Genomic DNA, 20,846 nt, shown 5'->3' with positions numbered 1-20,846 from the left:
GCAAATTTCTATAACACGATGTTTTACAAGAACACAACTATCGCATTATAGCAGAACTGACTGTTCTTCAAAGGAAACCTTTCCGGTAATTTCCAAAAATCAATATTTGAATTACTGTAATACCTAAAAAGCCAAGTGCATTAGAGTGCACCCAGTTTAGAACAAAAAGCTTTATAAATAATGAGGATCATATACAGTAGTTGGAAACAAAACTCTATACGTAATGGGTTTTGATTCAACTCCAATATCCTACGAGTAGCAATTGTTGGTAAGTGAACTATGGTAATGTTCGTAAACTTATTGTTCCTCCTCAAGGAGAAGGACTGATGGAGAAGACAGCCTTATAGTTTTTCAATGGCATCCGTATTGTGTCGTGTTCGGTACAGTATCATATCACAAGTTATCTGTGCTTGTGGAGGCTAGAGACCATCTCCAAGAGTTCATCATTCAATATGGACTAGATGACAAGAGATACAAGTGTTCAAAACACAGCAAAGAACTGACAGTGAAGAAGAAATATGTTAAGAAATGAATGACAATCACATCGAGCATGTTTATTACAATTCATAGCTACTGGGTTGAATTAATTCACCTTTTTTAGAGATTTTGTTCGGATGATAGTAAGAAAATCTAAATGAATCGAAATGACAATGCACAGGTTAGGAAGTTAGATGAGATTAGGTAGGTTAGGTAAGGTTAGGTCAGGTTCTACTAGGTTCTGTGCATTCTCATTTCCATTTTTGTGTTCATTATCATGTAAACAGTATCTCAAAAATTTTGTTCAATTCCTTAAGTTATTTATTGGTGCTAACCACCTCCTCTAATTTTACCCAAAAAAATTTAGGTTAGGAAATTTTAGATTAGGTTCTCAAAGGTTTGATTAATTTTTTTTTTTTTGGAAGTAGCTAAATTACTGGTCATGGCAATAGCCCCAAAACGCCTGTCGAGCTATTTTATGTGACCAGTAATTCAACCTAACCATTTTTTTTGGTGTTTTAACCCCACTTTTCCCTTCTTCTCCAAAGCCCTGCCCACTTTCTGCAAATCATTGACGTATCTCCATAAATATACATCAGCGACTAAAATAAAAGTCACGCTTTATTCTTTTGAATTACAGTAAGTCCTCGCTTAACGTCGGGGTTAAGTTCCTGAAAATGCGACATTATACAAAATAACATTAAGCGGATAAACTCTCCCCATAAGAAATAGATAAAATACGGGACTTACGTTCCTGAGCCTCCCTTTGCCCCATGAAATACATTACATATACAGAAAATCATTGCCATTTCTATAAAAAATAGTGCATACATACACAACTTCCAAGTTTGTATAGGTACTCACCGATGGGCGAGGTGGTGTCTTGTAAATGAAAGGAAGGTGATCCTTAGAGTAACCTTTCAGGGCCCGTGGGTTGGCAATTCGAGAAATGAGCATAGGCTTCATCTTGAAGTAGCCGGCAGCGTTCGCGCCAAACAGCAGCGTCAAGCGGTCTTTTGCCGCTTTAAAACCTGGCGCTCCTTTCTCCTCCTTGGAGTTAAAGGCCCTCTCAGGCATCCTCTTCCAAAAGAGACCAGTCTCATCCACATTGAAGACTTGCTTTGATGAGTAGCCTCCATCCTGGATAATCCGTTTGAATTCTGGCGGGAATGTCTCGGCAGCAACCATATCTGAACTGGCAGCTTCACCAGTCATCTTAATATTGTGGAAGTTATAACGATGCCTAAATCGTTGAAACCATCCTCGGCTGGCCGTAAAGGTCTCTTCTTTCGATCCTTCACCCTCTTTTGCCTTTAAGTCATCAAACAAGGATCTGGCCTTATGCTGGATAAACATAAGGCTCACAGGGGCATTGCATTGATTCTGGTCCTCTATCCACATTGCCAGCATCTTTTTCACCTTTTCTATCACAGTGCTTCTAGTACGAGTTGTCTTAGTTGCACTCAGAGAAGAACCACTTCCAGCTCTAACCTTAATCTTGTCAGCGTTGGTCCGGATAGTACGCACTGTTGTGGGAGTTAGACCAAGCACAGCGGCTATGTCCACAGCACGTTCCCCTTTTTCAAAACGGGCTAATACATCCATTTTCGTAGCCAGGGTAATGGTCTTACGTTGCTTCTTCACTACACTAGCATCAGTAGCACTTGATGGGTGCTTGGAAGCCATTTCGAATGGTTAGAGTACAGTACAGTTTTAGAGCAAAAGCACTTAAGCACAGACGAATGATGTGAAGTCGTAACAAAGACTGGCTGTGATGTTCCGCGAGTGAGGGCAGCGCGCCGAGCCGAGAGAGCATAGCACGGCCAGACAAGAGCAGGTGATGAGCCGTAGAAAGTAGTCGATGACGACGCAAAACGACGTAGTATCGGACCACCGGGACGTTAAATGAATTTTTGGTCTCTAAAGTTTAGCGACGTAAAACAGAAACAACGTTAAGCGGGACGATGTTATACGAAGACTTACTGTACCACGAAAAACAAAACACTATTTTGGTTGTTAATTTGGCACAGGATATAGGTGTGGCATCCATATGTAAAACACCAATGTTTATTGGTAAGGCAGCCTAATGCACAAGCATGGTGGGCAAACTATACAATGATAGTTACTAAGATAGCCTTCTTTCTGACTAAACTATCCTAACCTAACATATGTAAACTAACCATTTAAGTCCATCAATACGGCTGCCTTACCTATATGCACTATGTACTGGTATCAATTTCCCATTACAATCACTAACAGATCTTTACCAATTTTTACAGTACTACTAGGGCAGACGGCTAACACCAGAAAGAGTTTTTTATTTCACTAAATTTTTCCACAGATGTTCTTTGGATAACAGTAAGTAATAAAAAGTATATGATAAGGGGGCGAAAAAACAAGAGTAAAAACATATTAAAAATAGAAGAGAAAAAGATTATACAGTATTAATCTACACAGACAGATTGTATGAGTACGGAAACACAGAAGGAGGCAGAGCATTCCACAGTTTGGCTGTGTGAGGAAAGAAGGATGTACTATAACTGGTTATTCTAGTGTGACTGACACCACAGAGAACCGATGGGCACAAAGGGCAAGACGAGTGTTAAGAGCCCACAGCCTTGCCGGCGGTACACAGGATGCCAAATCCTCTGAACATTGCCCGTTAAAGTACCTGTAAAAGAGAGAGAATGAAGCAACATTGTGCGAAGAGAAAGGGAAGAAAGATTATGAACTAAAGGAGGAGAGTTAATAAGACGAAATGCCTTTGATTCCACCCTATCTAACAGTTGGACAGAAGAGCCACCCCAGATATGAGAGCAGTACTCCAAGTTAGGACGAATGAATCCCTTATATTCTGAAGCAGCTTTAGAGGAAATGGTGAGGCCTAGCACATCTATTTTAGAATTTGGCAAAATGATAGCGTCCTGAAATGTGATTGGTGGGAGATCATCTAATTTGGAAAGCATGATTGGTAAATACTGAGTTTTATTACTATTGAATTTAACGAAGTTTCTACCTCCCCATTCGGAGATGCTACACAGATCCGCATTGACAGATGTAATGATATCAGCTCTAGAAACAGATCTAGTTTGAGAATTAGGAGGAAGGGGAAAATGTGAAGAGTAGAATCATCAGCGTAAGATTGGATAGAATTAGTCGTAGTGTGAAGTAAATCATTGATAAAAAGAAGGAACAAAGTAGGTGAAAGAACAGAACCCCGTGGGACACCACTATTGGTAGAGAAAGAGCGAGAGATCGATCCCTCAACAACAACTGCCACGGATCGGATCTCAAGGAAGCTAGAAATTAGAGAACAAAGTGGGGGAGAGAAACCATAAGAGGGAAGTTTAGAAAGTAAAGACTTGTGCCATACCCAGTCAAATGGTTTGGAGATGTCGAGGGCCACGACGAAAGTTTTTCATGATCCCAAAAGAGAAGATGACCAAAGATGGGTGCAGTAAGAGAACAGATCCTCCGCAGAAAAATCTACCGTGTTGTCATCTGTTCTGTTTGTTTCAGTGAGACAACCTAGCCACTCAATCTGAGTGTACTCTCACATCCACAAAAAACGTAAAATTACACCATGTCACTTCAAGAAAGTTGCTTTCATTGATGCCAGATATCAAAGTAAGTTCTTTCTTTTTAGCTATTATAAAGGGTGGTCCGCCCCCCCGGCTATGACTTTAGGTTGGTTAGGTCAGGTTCTATTAGGTTGTGTTGTATGGTTTGTATTACTAACATCCAAGGAGCATGTGGAAAATATGAATGATAAAGAACAACTCCTTCTGGTCATAGGCGTCAGCACCACCTTCCCCATATTTATTAAAAGGATCATATTAAAAAATACATGCATTAGGGAGGGGTACAATTCCTTAACCTTTAGTAAACTGTCAGTGTCAAACATCATACAGTAATAATAACAAGTCCTACAGATAAAAAACCCAATTATCTTGAATAAAGTAACATTATGATGTATACATTATAATACCCCTTTAACAACATTAACAGTGGAATATTTAAGATAACTCTAACTAATAATAACAGCTGTCAATATACCTTAACTTATTATAAACAATAAACCACCAGCTGGATCTTACCTCAGTCTCCTTGTTATTTCTAATACCTCTCACCAGATCAGTCAAATTCTTATCAAACATCCTCTCCAAATTACCCTTCACCTTCCTAAGAGCCATATTTCCATAGATATTAAATGATCTTTGTGTTAATATGATGATAAAAGCTACATATTTAAGAGCCACTGAGAGGTACAGGTAGTAGGCCGAGTCATGTGACCTGTGACGTTGCTCTTCCCCCCACAAACCTCTAACTCAGGGAACAGTTGAAGCTCTAACCTCTAATGTCTAATTGGGTTATTAACTGATAGATAAATAGATAGATAATTTGGGATATAGTAATATTTAGTCATAGTGAAGTAGGTAAATAGTTAGTTAATTAACCAAAGGAATAACTAATCCAAAAAAGATGTTAAAGTCTTTTTCCATATATTAAATTATATTATCTAGTTAATAAGATAAAAGTATTCTATTATATCTATTTACACTGATAAATAATATTATATTTAATCTTTTTAAAGCCATTGATATACTGATAAATAAAACTCAATTTTCTCTCTAAAAATACTAATCACTAACTTATTTACGACCATCTATATAACAAAATTATAAAACTTTCTATACATAAATATTAACAATTAATAATATATATATAAAAGGTTAATGAAGGATATTATTTAACTATTGTATTAGTGTATAGAGTAACACAGGTAGTGGGGTATCAACAAACCCATGCACCTCAGTAACTCCTAAGTGTTTGTGGTGATTTAGAGAATATTTAAGGTATTAATATATTTATAATTATTCTATATATGTCAAGGAATGTATGGTGTATTATGTGTGATGATTATATAATGTGGGTTTAGTTTTATAGAGTAGATTAAGGGAAGTTAACCCCAGTGTCTTGTCACGTGTGGTGTTAATTAATTATATCCTGCTATATAGTCTCCTTAACATTATAATTTCCCTATAGTAAATATAATCTGATATTACCATCATCATTGTTATCATTATTATTACTATAGTTAATATTAAACATTAAAAAATGATGAAATAATTTGCTTTTGACATTACAGACTGTATTCATGAAATTTTTAAACCATTTAATTATCTCTTTGGTAATATATTTGTAAAGGGTATTCTATCTCACTATATCTTACACAATTGTCATCTTGTTTTATGTTTTAAATTTTTAGTCTGATTAGTTGGTTGAGTTTTATGATTGTACCTATAATGAAACCTCTCTGGTGAGGATCCACATACAGTATTTACATGTAATAATAGGTAAGAATAGGTTTTTTGGGGCGTTTTTTGAAGTGTCTTACTCAAATCTGACCTTCATTTCTTGTGCAAATTAGCAGTTGTTGCAAAAACTAAATTTTTTATTTTTTAACAAACGGGTAATTTGCACGGAAACAGAGGTCAGATTTGAGTAAGACGCCAAAAAAAAAAAAAGCCTATTCTCATACCAAAAGAACCAACCTACCTAACCTAACTTACAAGGAGGAGAAGGAAAGGAAGAGACAACTGACTTTTAGTGAGGAGTATAACCTCGGGTAAACATGGCAGGAACCTGCGGACAGCCAATCGACGAATATTAAGGTTAAGTTTAGTTATAAAAATGCTGCAATTTCACTGTTTTATAGTTAAATAGTTTGTGCTTTTTTTTTTACCCAACCTAACCTAACCTAACCTAACGTACCTTAACATATAACCTAGCATAACTTAACACCTACAATGGGCAAACTTACCATTGCTGTGACGGGGGAAGCAGCGAGCCACGGCGTTGAGGAAGTGATGAAGAATTGTGCCGTGGTCTCGGTGAATGTGGCTGCTTGATTTTCTTATTAATTACTTTCTTTTTACACTGGAACAAATTCCGGCAGCAGAATCCAAATACAGTACTGTACAGTATATGTTGAAAGGGTTGTTTTTTATGCACAATCCAGTATATAATGAACTGTTCAACATTATTACCTATAATTTTGAGTCTGTTAATTAACATGTTTTCTTGTTTTGTGGGACGTTCATCACACCAGTTGTTTTACTGTATGTCTAATGTTTGTGATAGCTTTCCTGGAGGGAACATATATTTATCTGTAATATTGTTTTAAGCTTGTCGAGTGCTAACAATGCTTGCCTTCTGTTCCTTGGTTTAGTGATTCAATCCCCAGTCACTCTCGGTTCACCCAGCTGTAAGTGGGTACCTAAGTTTATAACTTGGGGAAGTGAATGCAGTTGAATGTAATATGGGCCTTGCTGCCTCTGAAGGCTTAGTATACGGTGTACCATATCAACACTGTCCTTAATAGGTAGTAATGCCTATAGGACCCACTTTCACTTTCAGGTACTGTATCTCATACGTAATTCACAGAAAATCTTGCATCTCTTGAATCTTGTGCCTTATCATGTCGACGTGGGAATTCTGGTAAGTTATACAGTACTGTACACTATAGAGCAGTGGTGTCAAACTCAAAAGCTTCCAAGGGCCAATTCTTATTTTAGTTACCCTCTTCAGGGTCAGCACAAGTGCTATATCACATATTTGCAGGATTGAGGTTTACAGCTTCACACATTGCCTTACCTGGAATACCTCATTTGGGTTTGTCTGATCTTATGTACATGCATTATTTTTGGGCTACAACTTATTATAGATTTCCATTTGTGTTTTGAAACGCGTACATTGGCGAAGCCAAGCGCAAGGCGAGTCTGATGCAACCGTCATGTGTACAAAGTTTCCCTACAAATCTTATATATATTCATCTATTTCTATCATAATTTCACCGTCATCCCGCGGGTTACACCTGACCATCCCATTTTGTTGTGCTTTCCTAGTTTACACAACCTTGATGTAGACTATGAGTAACTTTGTAGATTATTTCTCCGATTATTTTCATCATTCTTTCTTGTTTCAGATTAGTTTTGACCATCATGGGGCGGAGGAAATCACGACAGAAAGTGCACAAACAAGGTGAATTGTTTGCAGTGCATGATGAAATGATGGCGCTGGACATTGGTAGTGGTGAGAGACCAAAAAGTGCTAAACAAAGTTCAAAATTGAGGAAAAAAATTAAAAAGCAGTTGAAAAGGGAAATGAAGCAGATGGAGCAAATGGGAAAGCATGGTGAAAAAGGCAAAGCAAAAATTTCTGGGTGGCATAGAATTCAGGTGCAAGGTGGAGCCACAGTAGAAAAAGATTTCCTTTTCTCAAGCATTGGAAATTTTGTGGATGTGGAATTTCAACCACTTGGTTTTTATATGATCGATTCCACGAGTTGTTTTTATTTAGAGGCAAATGAGCCAGCTGCAGCTGCTATTGCAGGACTTAATAAAAGAATCCAAGGATCTGATGGAAGTCGCTTGAAAATTTCAGCATTAAAAAGTATTGTCCCAGATTTGGTGCTTAACTCAGATCAGCTACAGGTGCTACGGGAGGTTATGTCACGCCGCTTCAATCCAACAGCCTGTTTATTGGACCTAACTGATCTACATCATGACCCAGTATTGCTGGAGAAGGATATACTTGTACCTGTTTGTTCTCCAGTTGTCATGAAACAAGTATTACGATTGATCAAGGAAAATGTTCCCCAGTTAAAGGCTCTTAACCTCAGTAAGAATCATTTACGTGTAGGTAACTTGAAATTGCTTCAAGATATACATTCTGACACCACGCAGCTGTCTGCCTTGAATTTAGAACGCAATAATATTGCTGATTTACACGGGATATTGAAATTTATAAAAATGTTCCCTTTAACAGAACTGAATTTGCAGTTCAATCCACTCATAAATCAATACAAGGAGAATCCATTGAAATATGTACTGGCAGTGAAAAAACAACTTGAATCCCTGAAAATGTTGGATACTGTAGATGTCGATACATATATTGCAGAAAATAAAATGTCAAAAAATAATAAGAATTCAGAAAGTTCTCCAAGACTCGATGTATGTGAAAGCACCTCAAGCAGCAGTTCCAATATAATGTCAGAAGTTATGATACGAAATTTTTTGGAACAGTACTATGCTCTCATTGATACCCAGCAACGTGACAACCTAGTTGCAGCATATACACCAGATGCTGTTTTGCAAGTTAAGTCAAGCTTAAGTGAAATTACCAGCAATATTTTTGTAGGTCACAGTAAAATAACTGAGGCCCTAAGTGCTCTTCCTGCTACCCAGCATCAGCATAACTCATTTTCCTTAAATATTCAGTTCCCAAGTGTAAATACAGCCTTGGCAGTTGTAACAGGTCATTGTCAGGTTTCTGGTGTTGATACAGCAGTCACATTCTCTAGGTCAATGAATATTGTACCTTTTAATGCAGGTCTTTGTTGTTCCCAGGATGTTTTAGAACTAAGATGAACTGAGGTTTAATGAACACTACAAAAGTTGGATTTCAATATAGACAACTTATACACAAAGTGAAATGTTTTATTTCTTATACGTATACTGTATAACCAAATACCATATGGTACTTTCTTGTAAATATATTTTGACTTTTTTGGTAATTTAAAATTGTAAGTGAGGATTTAAACAAAATGGCTGCCAATCTGTGAGAAATATTGAGTACAGTACTATACTACTTTTATGACTCAAACTAGTCGAATTTGTGGTGTACTAATATTGTGGAAGGTCACCTCATCTGCATATTCTTGTGCTTTGAATTTCTGGGAGTGGACTTGTATTGTTGGCTGCGAGTCATATTTTAAGATAAATTACTTTTTGTGTAGTATTATATCTTAGTATGATTCACATTATGATTTGCCCCTATAGTGTAGAGGAAGACCTAACGTGATATTAGTTTGCACAAGCAATAGTGGAACATATGATTTTACATGCATATACTGTATAGTACAGTATAGTTTATGGTTCATTTTTGCAAAGATTCCAGAATCAACCCCCTGTGTGACCATGTAGGTCACACACTTCTTTGGTAAGTTTCTTTAATATTGTAGTAATATTTTGGGGGGTGAGAATTGCCTACCAATATTTTGATCACTGGTACATCTGCTGATTTAGTGACTTATCATCTAAAAGTTTCTCAGAATGACACTTGTAAAGTATGGACGAGCCCCGTGTACTCCAACTATATTGTGAAATGCCATGAAAATGTTTAATGCATTCCAGTGTTGAGCAGTTTGGGCTGTTAGCTCAACTCAGGGTAGTGCTTTTATGGAGAATATGCTGTATGTTCTCATCTCATTTATATTGTAAGTACACTTTCATAGGCTTGATAGGCATTTAGTTATTCACCATATACTCTTAAGTTGTTTGTACAAAGAAATGTGTCAAATAAATTTGTTTGTGTGAACTATCTGTTTTCAATACAAAAAAGGACCTTGGTGGTAGCATGGCATCATCATCACCGTGTAAATATAATTTAATTCAGATGGGGTTTATGCTGTAATATGGATAATTTTTGTAAGCTTGGCTGAATATTTTACAGTATTATGTCAAATTCTGAGGAATTAACTCCTCTTATACAAGGATTACAATTACCAGTACCATCATGATTCACTTAGGATATATAATATTAACTATTTATCATGTATTACACAAGATCATGATATAATGGACAAAAGTAATCTTAATGTATATACATACAGTACCATTATAAGTACTGAACTCGTATACATAAATGGATGCTAGTGAGTGTATGCAATCATTTTCATCATTAACCAATACCAATCCACTGCTAATTAAAGGCCATCACGCTCTCACACAAAGTTCTATGCTCATTACACTTACCCAAAAAACTTTTAATGTTATCCCATCCATCAGCTGGTGAAGTCACAGACTTGCTCTGTCCCAGGTGGGTGTTGGTGGTACTGGTGGTGGAAGGCCACTTATGTGAATCACTGCTAAAATGGGTGGCTCTAAATGGGGTCCACCTGTACTTCTTTCCCAGTGTATCATGTGAAGCATTACTTCTTTCACCTTTTCATGCCAAGCTACGAACAATAAAGGGCATTTTACCCTCGTCTGTATTTGTATAAGATTTTCCATATGTAACTGTAAAACCACAGGAAACCCAAGTACAGATACTATATCTTTATTTCTGTAAGTTATACATTGTAAGTCTTCTTAATAATAAAAGAAATCAATGCCTCAAATCATAATTTAATTTCAAAATTAATAATATGGTAGTATAAAATTAATTTTATTTGTGCCTTAAGTGATTAATAATTCTTCAAATGTGTTCTCCTACTACGCAGCCAAGGATTAGCTATCCAGAACAACATACTGTACAATACTGTATATTTATGACTCTTATATCAGCTGTGATTCTACAACAGTAACTTTCTGCAACTGTGATTTACAAGAATCCATATTAAAGTTACTGTTATTATCTGATACTTTAGTGCATATCAAAGGTGATGAGATAAAGAATCTGCCTTTCAATTTATTTTCATTTTAAATTTTAAAAATCCATTACAATCTCTCTTAAAGGTTGAAATAAAACTAACCTTATTGTCTAACATTAATGGCAGTCACTACAACTAAATTTAAAAAAAAAGTAATAAAAGCATTACAGACTACAGTATACTCTCAAAGAAAAGAGCTGTCAACAGCTTGTACCTCTATGCACTATCCAAATGTATGATAGCTCACGTATCACCAGGAAACTGAAAGAAAAACAATTTGGTATTCAACAAATAATCCTTACTGATACACATGACTGAATATCTTGTCCACCAAGCCAAGATACTGCTGTGGATTCAATCTTTGTCTAAGGCATCAAGAAATTTGTATGTACTTTTAGTTTTGTGCAATGGGAATGACTTTTTCATCACTTCCAACAATGGATGGGAGGGGTGATTCCACAGTCAACACTCCATCTTTTGAAAGGGAAGATTTGATGAGTTCTGGATTTGTGCCCTTGGGGAGCAGGAACTCTCGATTGTATTCACGGTATACAGATCGACTATCAGTTTTCTCTTCATGTTTGGCATGGACCTGTTGATAGAAAGGTAATTAGACAAGAGAAAAGAACAGATGTCCACAATGAAAAATTAAAATGTTGTCTTTATTTTCTTAATACATGTACTGTACTGTACTTTAATTTTATTATAATTATCCAACATTTAATTTTTGTCATCTATACATATTCATAATTAACAACTACTGTATATTATTCATAAAAGGAAATGTTCACAGTTTTAGAAAAAATATATAGGACTGACAATGCAATGTATGTATATTATCACTGTGTGTATTCTGTTGCTAGAAGCTCATTGGTACCTTCTAGAACTTTTACCAATAGTAAGTGATTGACAGGTATTGATATAAGTAAGAAAAAATAGCTACCCCAGCAATTAGTAAGCTGATGATGACGAAGAGGGCAAATGTATTGTAAAAGGGCATCAAAATAATAACTTGTCTAGTTTATTCCCTTTTATGCCTCTACCCTTAAGTACAGTACAGTGTGTTGTATGTATTCTTATTCTAGATTTGAAATGAACAATGCATTAAAGAAATGAAACAAATCCAGTTTATACAATTTTCTCATTCATCCATGCATAATGTTTCAATTTAAATACAGGGGGTCCGCGGCTTAAGAACGGGTTCCGTTCCTGAAGATGTTCTTTGGTCGAAAATGTATGCAAGTCAAAACACATGCTATGTGCATACCATACTTACAGAGCAATGTTTAAAATCCCACTATATCATAGCCCAAATCTTTGTATATTGTACATCTAAAATCACTTAATTTAAGAGAAAAAAAATTTGAATGACAAAATACAGTAAATGAAAGTAAAAAATAAATCATCAGGTAAATAAAATACTGTAAATTTCAAGTTTAACCTCGTTTGTATAGGCATGTACAGTATGTGTTCGTAAGTCGGGGACCCCCTGTACAGTACTGTATGTATGTATTGTACAGTCAACCATAAATTACTTTTACACCTTCGGTGTCAAACAATATGAATAACCAGCGAAAAATTCTGTATAATGCTCTCGTATCTGGCTTCATGATGGTAGCCCTGCTTTCCCTGATATAGGAATATATGGAGGTACCAAAACCCTACAGTATTCCTGTCACTTATCGTAATGCAATTTCCATTTCTGTAATTCTAAAATGTTAAGTTCATTGTATTATGAACCAAAGAATACAAATTGAATGTAAACAAGTACTGTACTGTAACAGCATATCCTGAGAACACTGAGGACTTGTTAACCATTTTTGTATGAGATCCCCCCTGTGGTGAATAAAATCGTCTGGTCTTAGCCAAATAAAATATTAAAAGAGAAGGGTTAAATTATTAATTTGAGGAACTCATATTTCAGTAAATGTTTATTAGCTATTGCACTGTACAGGGGGTCCCCGACTTCTGAACGCCAGCCAATACGAAAGGGGTTTAACTTGAAATTTACAGTAAAATCTCCATTAGCCGGAATCCATCAAACCCGGAACTCTGATAGCCGGAATTGAAATTTTCTCGAAAAATCATTCCCAAAGCTGGAATTTTCTGGAAATTTACGGCTTTGGGAACAATTTTCTGAGGGGCACATTTTGAGGGAAATTTTCTTGATACCCGGAAAATTCCGGGGATAGGGGATTTTTTTCCGGGTTTGAGAGATGAAAATCGGGCGTATTTTCTGGTAATTCCGAGAAAATTTTTCCGTTTCCTGGAAAATTACGGGGATGAGGGATTTTTTCCGGCTTAGAGAGAGTTGTCTTTGTTACCAGGAATCTCTCATTCCTGGAAGTGCTCTGCACCAATTGTTCCAGTTAATGAGGATATCACTATTTTATTTACCTGATGACTTATTTTTTACTTTCATTTATACTGTATTTTGTCATTCTATTTCTTCTTTTCTCTTAAATTAAGTGATTTCAGATGTATATAAGGACTTAGGCTATGAGATAGTGGGATCTTAAACATTGTTCTTTAAGTACAGTATGCACATAGCATGTGTTCTGACTTGCGTACAAATTCAACTTAAGAACGTCCTCTGGAACGGAAGCCATTCGTAACCCAGAACCTTCTGTAATGCTTATCAACATTATCAATGTTTTATTTTTAATTTTTACTGTTGGTCACATTACTGTATTAAACAATAAATATAAAATTCTTGGTGAATGTTAAATACTGGTACAGTACAGTAGTTGAAATGACATATTTAGTGCCAAGCCATTTTCAAGACATTTTTGGTCCCTTTAAAATGAAAAATCAAAGAAACAAAAATAAGGGAAATTACATTGTAATCTTGCTTACCAAACCTATCAAAACAGGAGAGGTATAGTGTTCATTTTGAAGTCAAATGAACTCTGGGGTAAAAGTTATTGATGGTCTGACTGAACATAGGAATAACGTTACTCGTTGCTTACCAAAAGTTTATTATCAACAGTCTTTACAACAATTTCCTCTGGCTTGTACTGGCTGACATCAAACCGGAGCTTGAGCTGCTTACAATCACCATCTTGCTGGATAAGAGGGGAGTTCATCCCTTCCAGCCAAGACCCAGTGCCCTGGTTGGAACTAGCTTGATCCTGTTGGCTGTAAGAAAAAGTACTAGTTAGCCAATCTGTTGTCATAGAAATCATAATTAGTAAATATATTATGGATTACAAATACAGAACTTGTACTGTAGACAAATGCTTTTTTGATACAAAGACTTGTACAAGTTGATGACGTTTTGGTAAGAGAGATACTGTACAGTAATAAGCTTAAATTTCAAATTCCTTCCAAAAGAGTAAAGTGAGCACAGTACAGTAGTTCCGTATTATATCCTAAAATATCCATAATGACTACATAATTCTGAGGATTTTTTAATGTTAATTGAATCAGATAAATAATGACTGGTATGAGAATTCAATGAATATATAATGACTGAAACTGTAAAAGAGAAGTGTGCGACGATGTAGTCCTTGAAAAGTCACAAGGCTGAAAGGATATTGAGGATGTATGAACATGTGGAGAGAGAAATTCATATTGTTATTACAGGCCATCAAGTTTATGGGACCCATTACAGTTGGAGGTAAGAGGGGGAGATGAATGCAGTTATTGAGTGAGCTGTTAAGATGTGAGATGTCGGTGGGGAATACCTTTGGAATAATTGTTGCTTTGCATATACAGTGTGGTGGGTAAAAGGGTACAGTCATTAGGTTTCATGAGTATGAGTACTGAGCTGGCAGTCCATTGGTTGTAGATCTGAATCACCACTGTAGAGGCAATGTATTAATGATATATGTACAGAACTGTACTGTACAGAGATTGCCAGAATTGTACCAGTAATATACTGTAGTACAAGTAGGTTGCAAATAGTTTGTCAAATAGAAAAACTGATTCACAAATATCCAGATCAGAGGGAAAGATAAACCTATCATCTCAAACTATCTGTGATATATTGTATACTGTAAAGCCCATATGGTTGAATTATACCCTGGGTTGACTTGTAAATTCCAAGGTGCACTAGGCAGGGCAATCTTAGTACAGGTCATGTTAGAAAAAAAATGCGGGGGGGGGCTCCATTAGTCTAAAATAAAGCAGTAAAATTCTTTGTTAAAATATCCCGAGAATTATTCTATGGGACTGTAATCTAATATGGTCATAATTATCAAACAGCAAACTTTACCTAAACTCTTTGATGTAATATTATTGTAAAAACGGGTATAAAGACTCATGTTGTCCTCTTCATATTGTTTTTACAAACTTCAATTTAATCTAAAGTCCAAGACCAAGGAAAATAAGTTAAACCCAACTATAAGCACAACTATGATCAGTTATAAAAGTTTTGAAGGTACTGCACTGTATTCCAGTGTTTTTATGGTTTGTTGTCTTTGCAAGATGAAAGCAAGTCAAACTGTACAGTAGATATACTCTAATTACATCCACTATGAGATGTTTGTTTGGCATGCTGTACAGTAATGAAGTAAAAATTGACTTACTATATTTTCAAAGTACTGTACTGTACTGAGCACCTCCTGAGGATGCATGTAAACAATATTTTGAAACCCCTCCCATAATTTCGGGATAAATTAATGAAGGGGGTACTACTGAGGATGAACAAATATGAAATCACATCACCATAAGTTATTACCAAAAGTGTGACATGATATTACAGTAGCTACCTCTTTCTTTACCTAGCTGCCACCACATCTAGTACTGTAGTAATCTGTATGAAATGGATTTAGCCCATAATAAACTCATCATTTTAACCATCGAAGATACCATTACATTAACTGAAATAAAAAATTATTTATGAAGGGTCCATTACCTCAACCTTTGTGTTTCCCTTCTTTTTTAAGTGTGGGATATCTCTTAATATGTCGTCTAGTAATGTACCCTTGAGTAAAGTGGTGGGATCCTTCATGTCTCGTCTCAAATGTTGACAACTCCAGCTGGTATACCACAGACCTAAATTTGGCTGGTGGGCCCACTAATTGTAGTAGTCTACCCTCAGTTGAAATGGTGACCCTAAATCTAAGATGATGGACCCCGTTATGAGATTGTTTATGTCCAGTTGAAGTTAATGACTCAAAAAACTCGAGATGACATGTCTTTAAAATTTAGGTGCCCCATTGTTAGATTGCAGTAGTAGCCCCATAATTGAATTGGTGGATCTCTTAGTTGAGTTCCAGTACTGTCAATACTGGAGATCTAGACCTTCACTCTAAGGTGCTTTACCCTAAGTTGAGGTTTAGTAGTATACTCAAGTTAGGTGTTGGGGCCTCCATGTTAAGAGTCATACATTAGTTTAGTGTTGAGCCACGTAATTCAGGTCCTGTAGTTCTAGGTGATGTGTTGAACTTTTTTTTTCTTTTCTGATGCCAAAACCTCCAGCTTAGATCCAGCAATCCATAGCTGCCCAACATTGATTTGTGATGGTTCAAAGTCCTCCATCTGACATGTTGCACGTCTTAGCTGAAGTCTTGAAACCCTACTTAAAGCAATGGACTTCTAGGTGAAATGATAGGATTCCTAGTTAAGTGTTGGGTCCCTAGTTCAGATGCTAGGATCCCTAGTTTAAGTGGTGGGTCCCAATTTAAGATGCCAGGATTCCTAGGTAGTGTTGGGTCCCTAGATAAAGCACTTGATCTCAAGTTGAAATGCTAAGCACTTAGGTAACGAATTCGGCCTGTAATTGAAATTTTGGACTCAAATACAGACTTTTGATTTCCTGGAGAACTCTAGCTAATGCACTGAACCAACAGATGAAAAACTGAGTTACCACTACTGAAGTAGTGTATACCCAAAACAAAGAGCTCCTAATTCAGGTCTGGTACCTTCAAGACTAGGTAATGAACTACTGTAAAACCCAAATACTCTACTCTCATAGTGACAAAAGGGGTTAAGCTGAATAAATATGTTGAGAGCCCTTAGGTGAGATGATGAACTATGTAAATTTGTTATTGGACACCGTCAATAAGACACCTGGTCGAAGAAATGGCTGCTGAGATTCAATGTCACGAAGTGTAAGAGGATGCACCTGGGGGCGTACCAACGGTAAGGAGGCGTATCATATGTCCCAACGGGATGAAGAAACTGCACTAGTTGAGACTGAGTGCGAGAAGGACCAAGGTGTGTATGTTGACAATGAGCGGAAGTTCTCGGGCCATTGCGAGAAGAAGGTAAATCAGGCAAATAAATTATTGGGTCTTATAAGAAGGTCGTTCAGATATCTAAACGGTCCGTCCCTCGTAACGATCTTCAAGAGTGAAGTGCTTCCCCAGCTGGAGTACTGTCACCAGACTGGTGCCTGCACTTCGGCACCTCAGCTACCCTGAGAGATTGGAGCGCCTGAACTTGCCTAGCTTATATTACAGACGGGCAAGGGGTGACCTAGTTGAGGTGTATAAGCATCTCAGGGGGCACTACTCAGTCGAGTGCCCTTACTTGGAGCTGGCGGACGCTCGCCCCACAAGGGGTCACAGCTCAAGATTGAAGAAGCAAGTCCAGAAAACTGAGAGGGCAAACTTTTTGGGAGTGAGAGTTGTGAACTCTTGGAACAATCTACCAGATTGTTGTGACGGCACCGAGTGTGAGCTCTTTCAAGACAAGACTTCACCAACACTGGAGCGGGATCAGGTACATTCAGGAGCCGGTGCATGCCCAGCATATGCCCAGTATTTGCCAACAGTGAGTGACAGAGACGTGACCGATCACCAGGGCGGCTAGTGAGCTGATCTTTTGGTGAAGAGGATAAATTAAAAGAAAAATTAATCAGAGACGTGACCGATCGCCCAAGCGGCTAACGAGGCGATCAGTGGCGAAGAGGATATAAGTAAAAGAGAAAGAGAACACCTGGAGGTGCTGGATTCGGAGTCCTTGGTGGTCACAGTATTCCCGTCCTTATCAGTGACCCGAGTCTCAAACCGCCGCGAACTGTTGCTGATTGTCTCCGCCCTGACTCATACCACACAAACCATCACAGTAAATTGTCATACAAGATCATTGATTTAACGTACACACAAGCAATTGTAAAAAGTCAATTAATACAACAAGGATAGCCACACACCACAGGGGGGGCAACAATTCAAATTAAATAAAGGGAATCATGGAGGAGTCCAAGTTATATGTGAAATTTAAGAAAGGTAATTCGTGTAGGGGTAGAGAGCCCACAGGGGAAGGAAAAACACCGCAGAATGCGAATCGCCATCATCATATTTCCGGTTTTAAACGTGTTTAGGAAATAATTAATTTTATAGAAATACACAATTAGCCATAACACAATAAATTAGCATTATACAATATGGGTTTAGTTTAGAATATAATATTTAATATGAATTAAAAAATACCAAAATAATAAGAGTAACAAATATCCAGACAATAAATTCATCACACAAATTACAAAAATGGAAGGGTATACACAAAAATATTCATGTTATTTATGTATACCAAAAACGTGATGATGTGAGCACACAACACAAACATCACAATATGGAGTCCACCAGAAAACACGTTGGGTAGACCAGTGTGACCGACCACCAAGGGAATGACAATGGTGTAGAGGGAGGTGGTGGGCGGGTCCCCAGTATCGGTGGAGGAGACACAAGCACCGTATCCCAGCCAAGTGTTCAACATCCAGGTGAAGCATTAATGCAGCGTGAGAAAGAAAAGGGAGAAGAGTTAGGTTAGTAAGTGAAAGGTTATTATACAAAGGTACAATATACAGTTCTAAAGATTAGCTCATAATTTCACATCAGATATTAAAATAATGGGCCAAGACTTACAGCCTGAACTTTTCATCCACCACACAAAGTACATGTGGGTGATAGTGCAGGCATGTATGGTGATAATATAGTTATAAAAACACTATTCGACTCTCAAATACTAAGCACCGAAACATCGTGTACAGCTTACCTACACATCAACTGTTCTGTGAATGACTAGACTTTTCCTACGGGTGAAATCCATAACTTCCCTTATGACTTGTGCTCGATATTGACTTACCACATCATGGTTCATGGTGATTGATGACAAAAAGATACACACAATATTCAACAATGTTTACGTGTTAGTGGAAAAAATAAATTAATTAAAAAGTCCCTTCTCGTCTACTGAAACCAGCCGGTGAAAGTTAACATCATATAAGTAATTAATGATAATCACACACACAGAGAGAAAGGTACTCTTTGGAATTCGTGTTTAACATCTTCAGAGTATTGGGCCGAAAGTTTCAGCATTACAATACAGTTCCAGATTGATCGTCAGTCTAGCAAGAAGCCTCGATGTTCCGGTTACAGTACTGGTTAAAATACAATATTCAGTTCGGTCGGTCACACATTCTCATTTAATACAAATATATATCATTAGCTGTCATTTTGAGAACAGTTTTACCACTTCTGCTAATTAATTAAAATTATCATGTGCTGCTAATGTGTTTCTCAATTCTAAATTTTATTTCGCAGTTCCCCTTGAAACAGCAAAAGAAACAAACTTCGTAAACAATAGTCTGAGGTGTGTGAGGCGAACTCTCCACCACATCGCCAAAGTTTGTCATTAAAAGTGTCCACAACAGAGAACACCTGAATACTTTTAGCAATGAATCGAATTCTCACAGGGTTTACGATGAATTTTCTTCATAAATGAAGATACAAGAATGTACCTTACTAGTTGACTGAAAAAAAAGTAAACCTGTTGCTTTTACACTGAAATAAATCATTAACTTTGCACCACTAATACCTTCACTATCTACAGAATTCTTCGCCTGGCTGTGGTTTTGGGTATATTAACTCTAAGTATCTTTACTTGTAGGGAAGCAATTAGAAGAGGGGTTGGGGAAGGGGGTGTTGCCATAAGTCGGTACAGGACGTGTCTCGGTTCAAGTCAGGCACGTTACCACCTCCGCCATGCACTGTACAGTTGCACACATCCTGGAGGCTACATCTGGGGACTGAGGAGGAGGATGGAAAAGGGCTGGGACGTGTGGAGACTGGCAGGCGCGGTATAGTCTGGCGAGTGATAGGTGAAGGCTGTGTAGATAAGGCAGGTGGGGGCTGTGTAAATAAGGAGGTCAAAGTAAATTTGGATAGCCGAGAGGGGATCACTGCTGAGGGAAAAAGTGTTGACTTTTCAACAGAAGGTCGATGATGTATAGTGTGAGTTCCTGGCAAGTAGTTATGGTGAGGAGGCCAGGGTAGTAGAGGCGCAGGGACTAGAGTAAAGGTTGGGGTCCTGGCTGCAGCACCAGTCACCCCGTAGCGGTGCCAACTGTCACCCGGCTTCCTCAAGCACTCCTCTCTAGTCAATAGCTTGTCGTTGATAAAAAAAAAGAAGTTGCTAAGGGTAGCAAACAGCTATCTTGGAATAAATATTGTATGTTGGCGTGATGTGAATATGTGTTTGATACATTGGGATAATTTAGAGGTATTTGATGCTTGTAACAGTGCTTACATAATCAAGTGTGTTCTGGAAGTATACTCTACAGTAGATGTTCGAAGTATGCGGGTGTCTCACCCGGGAAGTGAGGTAACGTGTCAAATTTCTGCCAATGTGCAACCTGAGCAAAAAGTTCTTTATACGAGCCTGTAGACAAAAGCATTAATGGAACTATTACACTTGTGGGTCAGCTGTCCACCACAGTGTAGAGTGTAGGTGTAGGGGGGGGGGGGCTGTGCCTAACACGGTTGGCGATGCCAAAAATCATGATAGGTGGAGGGCAGGAAATGCTGTGGTGTGCATCACTGACACTGAGCCACATTGTCTGGCATTACTCACAGCCTGCCCACAGAAGCACATTTCTCGGGCCTTCTTCCAGTGTCTTTAAGGCATTTAGTCTCGTATACTTCATTATCTTAAAGACTCCTAACACTATTGACTTACTGTTTTAAATAAGGACACAAGCACTGTA

The 20,846-nt window shown here is 37.5% G+C and overlaps 3 protein-coding genes across 6 annotated transcripts in view; 1 reads left to right on the top strand and 2 right to left on the bottom strand.

The window, feature by feature from the left end:
• LOC121876381 (AP-3 complex subunit delta-1-like) overlaps positions 1 to 4,797 on the bottom strand; it is a 63,539-nt gene extending 58,742 nt beyond the window's left edge. For both annotated transcript variants that reach the window (XM_042381452.1, XM_042381453.1), the window contains exon 1: positions 4,575 to 4,797. In XM_042381452.1, coding sequence (XP_042237386.1) covers positions 4,575 to 4,670 — 96 coding nt within the window. In that variant the 5' untranslated portion in view covers positions 4,671 to 4,797. The remainder of the gene's footprint in view (positions 1 to 4,574) is intronic.
• Positions 4,798 to 5,245: 448 nt separating this feature from the next.
• LOC121876326 (nuclear RNA export factor 1-like) lies at positions 5,246 to 9,858 on the top strand. Its single transcript, XM_042381386.1, has 2 exons — positions 5,246 to 5,333; positions 7,466 to 9,858. Exon 2 carries the CDS (start codon positions 7,482 to 7,484, stop codon positions 8,907 to 8,909), a length of 1,428 nt encoding a protein of 475 aa, XP_042237320.1. The 5' UTR covers positions 5,246 to 5,333; positions 7,466 to 7,481; the 3' UTR covers positions 8,910 to 9,858.
• Positions 9,859 to 10,585: 727 nt separating this feature from the next.
• The window catches only part of LOC121876327 (heat shock protein beta-1-like), a 72,345-nt gene continuing 62,084 nt past the window's right edge, over positions 10,586 to 20,846 (bottom strand). For 2 of the 3 annotated variants that reach the window (XM_042381388.1, XM_042381389.1), the window contains 2 exons: positions 13,882 to 14,050; positions 10,586 to 11,504 (listed from right to left, as the gene is read on the bottom strand). In XM_042381388.1, the coding sequence (XP_042237322.1) occupies positions 11,307 to 11,504; positions 13,882 to 14,050 (367 nt within the window). In that variant the 3' untranslated portion in view covers positions 10,586 to 11,306. Of the gene's footprint in view, positions 11,505 to 13,881; positions 14,051 to 17,797; positions 17,900 to 20,846 lie in introns of all 3 variants that reach the window. The other variant, XM_042381387.1, reaches the window with a different exon arrangement.

The sequence above is a fragment of the Homarus americanus genome, unplaced genomic scaffold (assembly GCF_018991925.1).
Source record: "Homarus americanus isolate GMGI-L3 unplaced genomic scaffold, GMGI_Hamer_2.0 scaffold34921, whole genome shotgun sequence".
In the NCBI taxonomy this organism is placed as follows: domain Eukaryota; kingdom Metazoa; phylum Arthropoda; class Malacostraca; order Decapoda; family Nephropidae; genus Homarus; species Homarus americanus.
The sequence above is the reverse complement of the archived record's forward strand: the minus strand, read 5'-3'. Positions and strand labels throughout refer to the sequence as shown.